The following is a 10894-nucleotide window of genomic DNA, read 5'->3' on the forward strand; positions in this document are numbered from 1 at the left end:
AGGTAGGAGTGCGGGGCAGGGTTGGGACTAGATGAAGCAAACTTCTGAACCTTCAGTTCAAGTTCTAGCAGTGGGGTGATTAGGTGGGAGCTGTTAGTGGGCGCGGCGGCTGAGTGTACAGTTTATTTTTCTGTGTAGATGATTTTTTTTTCTTTTTTTGCCTTAAATGGCTGAGGCTTAAACTTCCGCCGCGAAGGTGCGGGGTGCAGAAGAGGGAGGAGGCGACTGCAAGGATCAAAACTGATTCTGAGGCCATAGTGTGAGCCAGGGTCGCTTCTCACAGATCCAGGTAGTTTCCCAGGCCCTCCGGCCCCACCTTTAAGGGCTCTGCCCCAAGCGCACTCCCTCCCAGCAGGGCATTAGGGGGCGGGGGAGGAGGGATGAAGTGTGGAAGCGGCGGACCCAGCAGCTGAGAAAGTCAAGAAACTGTAGCAGACTATCAGAGGTGTTGATTCCAGAGGGCAGAGAGGATGGGGCGAGCCCCACTCGCCAACTACTCGTCCATCAACTTCGGCGGCAGAACTTGCACTTGATGATCTTCTTAAACGCGTTTTGGAAGTCTTTGTTGAAGTAGGCGTAAATGACAGGGTTGAGCAGGGAGTTGGAGTAGCCCAGCCAGTTGATTATGGCGCCCAACAGGGTGGGCATGTGGCAGCTGCTCTCGCAGAAGGGCAGGACCAGGGCAACGATGAAGAAGGGCAGCCAGCAGAGGATGAATGTGCCCATAATGATGCCCAGCGTCTTCACCGTTTTCCTCTCTCGGGCCAGGGCCATCTTGCGCTTGGCCTCGGCGTTGCGCTCATTCTTCTTCGAGAAGGAGGCGGGGGCGCAAGGGATACTCCCGGTCTCGTTGGGCAGAGGCAGGTGCTCTTTGGAGTTGCCCACCCGGTGCACTTCAATCACCTCCAGGGCGGCGCCATCGTCACCCTGCCTCACCGCGCCATTGGTGCACAGAGCCCCCGCTGCCTTGTTCTCCACGCCCCGCCTCCATTCTCTGCTCCCAGTCTCGCCGTTTATGCTTTTCTTGGGCTGCGGGGCTGGCGACACACCAAAGCGGGGGTCCGCTCCCTTCTTCTCCACCTTCTTGACTGTTTTGCGGATGCGGAAGCGCGCAGCTCGGAAGATGCGGCCGTACAGAACCAACATTAGCAGCAAAGGGATGTAGAAAGCCCCAAAGGTGGAATAGATAGTGTATCCATGATCCTTGCTAATCGTGCACGCGTCGGGGTCCGAGCGGTCTTCGGGGGTGCGCCAGCCCAGCATGGGCGGGATGGAGATAAGGAAGCCAATGAGCCAAGTGAGCGAGATGAGCGCAGCGGCGCGCCGGGGCGTCCTCTTGTTCACGTAGTCGATGGGGTCCGTAATGGCCCAGTACCTGTCCAGCGCAATGGCGCACAGGTGCAGGATGGACGAGGTGCAGCACAGCACGTCCAGGGCAATGAATAGGTCACAGGTGACCTGTCCCAGGGTCCATTTGTTGAGCACCTGGTACAGTGCAGCCATGGGCAGCACCAGCACCGACACCATGAGATCGGTGACAGCCAGAGAGCCGATGAGATAGTTGGCCACATTCTGCAGGGAGCGCTCCAGGGCGATGGCGGCCACCACGCACGCATTGCCCACCACCGCGCAGAAAATGAGAGTGCCCAGCAGCAGAGAGGTGATCACTTGGTAGCTGAAGGTCACGTCGGAGAGGACAGTAGCGTTGCCGCCTGTCCCGAAGGGACCCTCGGACAAGGTGGTGTTGTTGCCCGGTCCAGGGCCGAGCACATCCATGCCTGCGTGCCCAGCGGGGGGGGAGGGGGAGGGAAGAAAGCTGCGTTAGGATCCCCCTCGCCCCTCCCCCTGGGGTCTTCCACCCCTCTCTCTCTCTCTCTCTCTCCAGGGGAGTTTCAGGTGGAGGGGATGTCGGGACTCAAGCAGGAAGTTCTTACTGCTCTGGCGAGGGCATCTCCGAGGAGCAGCTTCTAGGAGCTCCCTGGGCTCCCTTGGTCCAGCAGGCTCAGAGACTCCAGCCGGGAAAGGAGTTCGCCAAAGAACAGCTCCGGGACCTCTGCGCGGCGGAGGGGTGGCTGGAACGTCTGTTTCTCACTGTCCATTTTACTCTGCCGCTGCCCAACTGGCTGCCGGAGCTGGAGTTTCCCCACTAGCAAACCATCTTCAATCTTAGAAGTATCTGGAATAGAGAAACCTCGTCCTCTACGGTCACTCTGTGACTTTCCTCTTCCTGCTTCTCTCCCTTCCTCATTCCCACTCTCTCCTCCAGTCTCCTCTCTTTCTCTTAAGCCTCATCTCCCCCCTTTTCCCTCTTCCTTCTCACACCTCGTTCCGTCTCCCTCTTTCTTCTCACTCCCTTTTCTTTATCCCTCTGTGTCGCTCCGACAGCTCTGACAGTGTCCCTCCCTCCTACGCTAACCTTCCCCTCCTAACACTTCGCCAACCCTGAGTGTCTCTTTCCTCTGGGTCCCCGCCCTCCTCTCCCTCTAGCTAAGCGTCTTTTCATTCTACCCTTTTTTGTCGGCAGAGATTCAGAATTCGTTTCCACCAGATCCGCCGCTGATCACACCAATATTACAACATATAACTCCGCCTCTCACCCAGACAAACGAGAAATGGAGCCCCATGGAGCCTGAATAGGGAGGTAGACAGCCCTTGGGTTAGTCTGTAAATTTTTGTTAATTGATGGAAAGAAGACCAAGTCTTTCTTAGCTTATGAGAGAAGCCATCCCGTTCATTTTCTGACAGTCCAGCCTGACTCCCTTGGGGAGGATGTGCCTGTGGCTTTATTTATTTTTAACCTTGGGGAATTAGTGGGGAGAGGGATTGTAAAGGGCATGTCAATGGACAGGTAAATAGCAGCATCTCAAAATGAAGAAAAAACTGAATTCCGTATGCATTCTACACACACACACACACACACACACACACACACACACACACACGCCTATCCATCCCCGTTACCTTTTTAATTTCGATAAACATTACACCTTTTTTTCACAGCTTGTGAGGAGTAAATTTAGAGAAGAGAATCTTCTGCCAATATTCTGTAAATAACGTTGGACATTTGATACGGCCTTTTGCTTCTTTTACCAGAGCCTGCAAACCTCTAGGGAGAACTTGGTGGAACCCCTGGTCGCTGGCCCACAGTTTCTCTTAAGCGCCAAAATTGGCTTCAGCACTTGGGACAGCTCTAGGCAATAAGGGCTTATGTCGCCACCTTCCGGCAAATGCTTTGGAGCGCCGTCTAGAAACCCTTGACTTGCAGAAATTAAGCAAGTATTGAGGCAACCCCATAACTTCAAGAAAGAAACATATGGTTATTTAAAGAAATAATATTAATTTTTGTATATCTTCTGTTTTATTCAAAACTTTCTTTTATTGCCCTCTTTTTCTCTTAATCTTGTATACCAAGCCTATTTTATTTTCTAGCTCTTTTTGAAAGTCCAGAGCATCAATTATTTACAAGTTCTAATCAGGAACGAACGGGGCATTAATAGAACCTAGGCAATCATCTTCACCTCTGTTCGTTTTGTGCTGACGAGGCCGCACTTTGGAACTCATACGTTCACACACATTCACCAAGGGGTGGGGTGGGGAATAGTACTGAATTTTGCAAATGGTGTTGACAACATAGAAAATGAATAGACTATTCTGGGTAGGTTCTAAGCTGTTTCTTTTACCAAGAAAGGCAAATTTAATCCCATTTGAACATAAGTAAAGAATGGACTTCCAGGGGCGCCTGAGTGGCTTAGTCGGTTAAGCGTCCGACTTCCGCTTAGGTCATGATCTCGCGGTTTTGTGGGTTCGAGCCCCGCGTCGGGCTCTGTGCTGACTGCCAGCTCCGAGCCTGGAGCCTGTTTCGGTCTGTGACTCTCTTTCTCTCTGACCCTCCCCTGCTCACGCTGTCTCTCTCTCTCTCTCTCCTAGAAATAAATAAAAACATTAAAAAATAAAAAAAAATGCGCTTCCTAATATAGGGGAAAAAAACATACAACACAACAATGTCCACTTGTACATCCTGATTGCATGACTGGAGTGAAGGAAAAGTGCAGAATGCAATCCTACAAGCAGATATAATGAGATATGACTCTAGTTAACGTGCACAGATTCATCACAGAGTGCAATAGTCTTAATATGGTGTTTAAATTTGAGCTCTGAATTTTAAGGCTTTGAATTCCCCAAGACCAAACAAAAGAGCAATCACCAAAGCATCAAAAAAAAAAAAAAAATCTAATGGGGCTGATGCATACAGTATAAGGCAAAGTGTGTAGAGATGGACTGTTTTACACATAGTGCTGGGCACAGTTTCCACTCAATCATTTCAGCATGCCACAATAATGAAACTGACATTTATAATGATTCATGGCATTGAAAAGAAAGAGATAAGTATACACAGCAATACTGACTACAGACTCTGAAGACGTCTTTCTTAAGATTTGTGAAGGTGCTCATTTCCCCTTTTAAAATATCCTCACAGAAACAGAACTAACTAGCTTTATTGAAGTATAGTTGTGGGTATAAAAATTATAATAGGAAAATAATTAAACTCTTGATTCTCCAACGATGAAATTTTGGAAATAGAGTTGATAACATGTAAAGAGTAAAATAAAAGAAATTTAAAATTTAAAAAGTAAATATATGCATATCAAAGATAACCTTGAATAGGAATTATGTCAAATTTAGTGCATATAAACATAGGTCAGTAAATATGTCAGGCAGCAATATCCATTCATCTGTTGGATCCTAAATGGTTTAATAAGTGAAAGTTTTGTTTTTCCTTTTCAGGAATGCTAAAATGATTTAAATCTGTAATTAATTATATTCATGAACTCTGGCACTTGCTCTTCTGCTATAATATTCAAAAATGCAGCATTTTTGTAAGTTGAGAAAATCACAAATACTTCATATTTTCCATAAGAATAATGTACATAATATTTTAAACATTTCATTTCTTAAAATTTATGACAAGATTGTTAGGCACTCTTATGAGCACTATGAAGAAGATGGAAATGTGTTAAGGGATATACAGCACTGAGTATGGGATCAACCTTCAAGTGGCTAATAGTTAATTATATAACCCTTTATTGAACTGATAATACTGTAATATATATTCAAAGCACAATGATGTTGCATTTCTTCATGTTCACACTCTATGGATTCTTCTATATTTAACCCTTAAAGACACAGAATCTCAGATATGCCAGAAGAAAATGGTGCAAACCAAAGATCTGGATAGTTAGATTCTTGTTCTTCAAGGCCTCGGAATTTAGTCTAAAGAAAAGCTAGCCTCAAAGTGAATGTTATTGATGACATCATTTGAAAACAAACAAACAAACAAACAAACAAACCTTGCAGTCATTCTGCTTTTATTTCTTGTTTGAATTTGCTAGACGCAACTTGTCAGTTATGGATCTGGAGTAGAATACATCATCCATCATGTGAAATTTCTCTGAAATAGTTTATGAGAGATAAAGATTTTTAACATTTTCACAGGAAATTTGATACAAGCCCTGCATTTTAATGTTGTTCGTTGACCAGGGACATAAGATAAAAAATATTAAGTTGATGATATATTTTAAAAAGATATTTGCTATAAACTCTGAATGTCCTATCATTACTGAAGGTTCAGTAATGGCTGAGGGTTCCCAGTAATTGATGTGTATCCATAATCCCCAAGTTATGGTTGACTTCTCTGTTAATGAGGAAATAACTTACATAGTCAAGAGTTGAAAATGTACTTAGGAGACTGAAGAAGTGATTTCTAAAAGCTATTAAACAAAGTTTTTATTTTTTATTTTTTTCAAGTGAAAACTAAGATAGATTATTGTTTTAATATACCTTTCTGAATTTAGTCATCAAATAGTAAACCAATAAGGCAATTGTAGTTCTTCCACAACTATGGATTTTTTTATTGAAATTCACTAGTGAAAAAAAACTTCAAGGAGAAATGTTTGCTTTGATAATTTAGGAAATGTGGTCTTCTGATTATCAGCAAGAATTAACTAGACATTTATAAAACATGTAACTAAAATGCAAGAGAAAAAATTCTCCTGCAAAACTGAGCACGTGTTTTGTGTGTGTCAGTCTTCACCATTTCCCTTCCTCTGATGGGATTATTTCTTCGCTGCTATTTCTATGCATCAGGCACTTCTTAGAGACCCAGAACTGCACATGATTTTCAGTACCAAAACACAAATAGTGGGGCCTCAGCCTGTGCTCCTAGAACCGTTAAGATTGGCCTGGTTCATTGAATACACATGCTAAAACCACAACATATGGAAATGAAAAAAAAAAGTAACATATTCATTAGCTGTGGGACCTTGGGCAAGTTGACTAACCTCTTGTTTTCTCAGTAGTAAAATGAATGTTATTACAAACTCGTGAAGACTAAATGGCCACAATAAATAGCCAATAGTTTAAACAATCAGAGTAGTAACAGGGATGCAAAATAATATTCTCTTTCAACTGATAATTGCTGAACAGTGTGGAGAATAAATAGGTTTAGTGAAAAAGCAAGAGCTCTGTCAGGTGAGAATTTATTGTGAAAACAATTTGCACATGGATGTGACATTCTTCCTATTCCTTAAAGGATTTTGTAAGCTTGCAATTCTTTAGGAAATTCTGAGTTTAAGACAAGTGAATAAAGGTAGATTTGACCTCTGCATTACAAAACTTCTTGACTTAAGTCACAAATTACTGAAGGGGGGGGCGGAGCATGTCAACAAAAGTTCAGCAATCACTATTGAACAGGACTCTTCCCTTTTTTCTGGGAGCTTAACCATTTGTTTAAAACCATAAAATAAATAATTGAAATTCATAGATCCCAATAAAATGTATTAAAGTATGATTTTTAAAAAGCCAGTACTTTTTCTTATAGGTAATTAAGAAAATTTGGTGGCAAGTGTTAGTAAGTGTACTTTCCTGAGCTCAATCGGTCTACAGTGCTTGCTTACTGACAATATTTTTAGGGCTCACTCTGAAAAGATAAGAACATAGTTGAGGGGCACCTGGGTGGCTCAATCAGTTAAGTATCTGACTTCAATTCAGCTCATGATCTCAGGGTTTGTGAGTTTGAGCCCCATGTCAGGCTCTTTGCTTATAGGTCAGAGCCTGGAACCTGCTTGGGATTCTGTGTCTCCCTCTCTCTCTGCTCATCTCCTCCTTATGATCTGTCTCTCTCTCTCAAAAATAAACATTAAATTTTTTTTTTAAAAAAGAACAAAGTTGAGATGAGAAACATGTTTGGAGTATTAGCTCAATATTTCCTGTTAATCCAAGGATAGCTGGAAATTAAATTCAGCCTAATGATTATTTGAAACAAAATTCAATTACTGTATTAATCTAACAATAGTTGGAGGGAAATGCCTACATTTTTATTAGCTTTAGCAGTAACTTTTTTGTCATAAAACTAAAACCAATATTCAAAGCATTATTTTAATCTTGTTTTAAAACATGTTCCTTATATAAAAGCAATACTTATGATTATAAAATACCAGTCTATTACTGTGTCATTTGGTCTATTGAAGCAGTAATATATTAGTTGGTAATAGTGGCTCAAGGCCACAGTTTTTGATTCAAATGACTACTCTCCCATTTATTAGACTTAATTTTTTCCTTAAAAATTTTCACTTTATTATGTGTTATATGAGATTTATCAAAAATTAAGAATAATGTATTGTAAAAATTACTACAGTAAATACTTATATGATTAAGAAAAGCTTAAGAAGAAGAATAGTATGATAGTACAATACTATGATTCTACCGATTCCCGTTTGCTATCAAGTTGAGTATTTGTCATTCGTATGAATTACTTCATACTTTTACATCATCTATGTGTGTCACTAAGCAGTACAGAAATGGTATCACTCTATACATTCTTTTGCAACTTTCTTTGTTTCCTCAACATTATCTTTGTAAAATTCATCTGTATTGATATAAGCACCTCTAGCTCATTCACTTTCATTATTGTGTAGATTTGAACTGTATGAATGATGCCACAAATTATTTATCCATTCTGTGGTTAGTGAGACTTTAAGTCTTCTCCAAATATTTGCTTTTATAAACAATAGTTCAATGAGCATTCATGTGCATGTCTCTTTTTAACTAATGTAAACTAGATCAATACTTTTCAAACAAATCATCTGGGGATCTTGCTTAAATACAGCTTTTGACACTGTAAATGGGGGGTGGGACTGAAGACTCCCCACTTCTACCAAGCTCCTGAGTGACACTGATTTTGCTAACTTACAGACCATACTTAGGGTAGCAAGGATCTAAGCATCCAAAAGTGCAATTACTGGGATATGCCCCAATTCAACATTACTAGATTTAGACTATTTTTTCTCCAACCTGGTTGTATAAAATTGCATGATCACTGTTGTGGGCTGATTTGTGTTACCTAAAAGGATATAAAGGATTCAGTGTCTGTTACTGTGACCTTTTAGGAAATAGGATCTTTGTGATGTAGTCAAGTGAAAATGAGGTCGTATGCACTTAGGGTGGGCCCTACTCAAAAGAGTGACACTCTTATTAAATAAAGGAAATTTGGACAAAAACACAAAGAGAAGAGAACCCCATGAAGACACACAGACAAGCAGGGAAGAACACCATAGGAAGACAAGAGACAGCAATTGGAGCGAACGCTGTCACAAGTCAAGTAATGTCAAGGACTATCATCAGAAACAGACAAGTCTCCCCATCAGAGAGTTTATGCTCTGCCAACACTATCATTTCAGGTGTCTAGCATCCAGAATTGTGAGAAAATACACTTCTGTTGATTCAAGCCACCCAGTTGGTGGACTTCGTTATGGCAGCCCAAGGAAACTAATGCAACCACTAAAAATGTGTATGTTTTCATTGCTTCATCAAGGTTGAGTATAGTTTCATGTTTCTTTTTTGTGACTTATTGGATCATAGTTTGTGCTTATCTTTAAACTGGGTTCTTTGTTCTTGTTGTTGACTTACTGATTTTAAAGTCTATTATCTATTCATTTTTTAAAACATTTATTTTTATTTCTTTATTTTGAGAGTGAGAGAGAGGGCAAGTGAGGCGAGGCAGAGAAAGAGAGAGGGAGAGAATCCCAAGCAGGCTCTGCACTGTCAGCAGAGATCTTGATATGGGGCTCAAACTCACAAACTATGAGATCATGACCTGAGCTGAAAGCAAAAGTCAGATGCCTAATCAACTGAGTCACCCAGGCACCCCATAGGTATTTATTTTTGTCATTTGTAATATTGAAGATATTTTCTCCCACACTTTGGCTCAGATTTTCACTTCTTAAAAGTGTCTTTTGATAAATTTACATTTTTCAGTTTAATGTAAATGAATATTTCTGTTTTTGTTCTGTGCATTTTCTGTTTTGCTTAAAAAATCTTTTTCTACCTTGAGGCCATAAAGAGTCAACAATTTTTCTAGTTTCATTTTTAGTTCATCTAGATTTGGCTTTTGAGTACATCATGTGAGGTTGGAATATGCTTCAATTTTTTTACTGTAAGACTTCAACATTACCCGAAACCATTTATTTAATAGTAATCCTTTCCCTTTTTTATAGAGTCTCCTCCATCATACATTATGATTATAACAGGTGAGCTTGCTGGGTTCTCTATTGTCTTTAATTAATCTATTTCTATTCCAAAGCTACAGTGTCTTACTTCTTAAAATAAATTCAATATGTCATAATATCTGCCCTTTATTCTTCCTTAAAAGTTTTTTGGCTGCTCTTGGCCCTTCATGTTAATATACGTATTAACTTTGAATCAACTTTTCTATTCCATTCCCATATGTCTACACAAAACTGTTGTGAAATTTTCTTGCAATTGTGATAATGTGGAAGGAACAGATATCTTTATGATACTAAATCTTATATGTGAGTCTTCTTAACTATTTATTTAGCTCTTTCTTGCTTTTCAGGAAAGTTTTAAATTTTCTCCACTAATAGCATGAACAGCTTTTGGTACATTTTTTTTTCATAGGTACCTTATTTTTTAGTTATTGTGGTTGTATTTGTATAGGTGATAGCTAATGTGAATGGTATATTTTTAAAATTATGTTTTCAATTGTTATAGCTATATAGAATGTGATTAACTTTTAAATTGATTTATCTTTGGTGTACTTAATTTTATTTTTATTTTTTTAAAACATTGATTCATTTTTGAGAGACAGAGATAGACAGAGCATGAGTAGGGAAGGGGTAGAGATACAGAAAGACACAGAATTCGAAGCAGGCTCTAGCCTCTGAGCTGTCAGCACAGAGTCCAACCCAGGGACTGAACCCATGAACCACGAGATCATGACCTGAGCCGAAGTTGGACATTTAACTGAGTCCCCCAGGTGACCCAAAACACAAAGACTTTAGAACAAAAGACTGTAAGAAAAGACAAAGAAGGACACTACATAATAATAAAGGGCATAATCCAACAAGAAGATATAAAAAATTGTAAATATGTATGCATCAAACAGGAAAATTAAAATAAACAAAACAGTTCATAATAATATAAAGGAATGAATACAAAATAATACAATACTAGTAGGGGACTTTAGCACTCCAGTTACATCAATAGACAAATCATCTAAACAAAGTCAATAAACAAGAAAACAGTGACTTTGAATGACACACTGGACCAGATGGATTTAACAGATATATTCAGAACATTCTATCCTAAAACAACAGAATACCATTCTTTTCAAGTGCTTACAGAACATTCTTCAGAACAGATCACACATTAGCCATCAAAACAAATGCCAACAAATTGAAGATTCAAATCATACCATGCATATTTTCTGACCACAATGCTGTGAAACTAGAGGTCAACCTTGGGGAAAAAAAAATCTGGAAAGTCCACAAATACATGGAGGTTAAATAATATGCTACCAAAGAGTGAATGGGTCAGCCAG

General features: G+C 40.3%; 2 protein-coding genes across 2 annotated transcripts in view; both read right to left on the bottom strand.

Annotated features, from left to right (window-relative positions):
- The window catches only part of LOC144240555 (5-hydroxytryptamine receptor 1A-like), a 2142-nt gene extending 1886 nt beyond the window's left edge, over positions 1 to 256 (bottom strand). The window contains exon 1 of the mRNA XM_077774923.1: positions 184 to 256. Coding sequence (XP_077631049.1) covers positions 184 to 256 — 73 coding nt within the window. The remainder of the gene's footprint in view (positions 1 to 183) is intronic.
- On the bottom strand, positions 31 to 1776 carry LOC144240569 (5-hydroxytryptamine receptor 1A). The gene has a single exon (XM_077774938.1). It carries the CDS (start codon positions 1774 to 1776, stop codon positions 505 to 507), a length of 1272 nt encoding a protein of 423 aa, XP_077631064.1. The 3' UTR covers positions 31 to 504.
- Positions 1777 to 10894: the final 9118 nt, after the last annotated feature.

The sequence above is a fragment of the Crocuta crocuta genome, unplaced genomic scaffold (assembly GCF_008692635.1).
Source record: "Crocuta crocuta isolate KB4526 unplaced genomic scaffold, BGI_CrCroc_1.0 scaffold201, whole genome shotgun sequence".
Lineage (NCBI taxonomy): Eukaryota > Metazoa > Chordata > Mammalia > Carnivora > Hyaenidae > Crocuta > Crocuta crocuta.

Bases quoted from the DNA above. Each gene is read 5' to 3' on its own strand.
- LOC144240569 (XM_077774938.1), bottom strand. From the start codon at position 1,776: ATGGATGTGCTCGGCCCTGGACCGGGCAACAACACCACCTTGTCCGAG.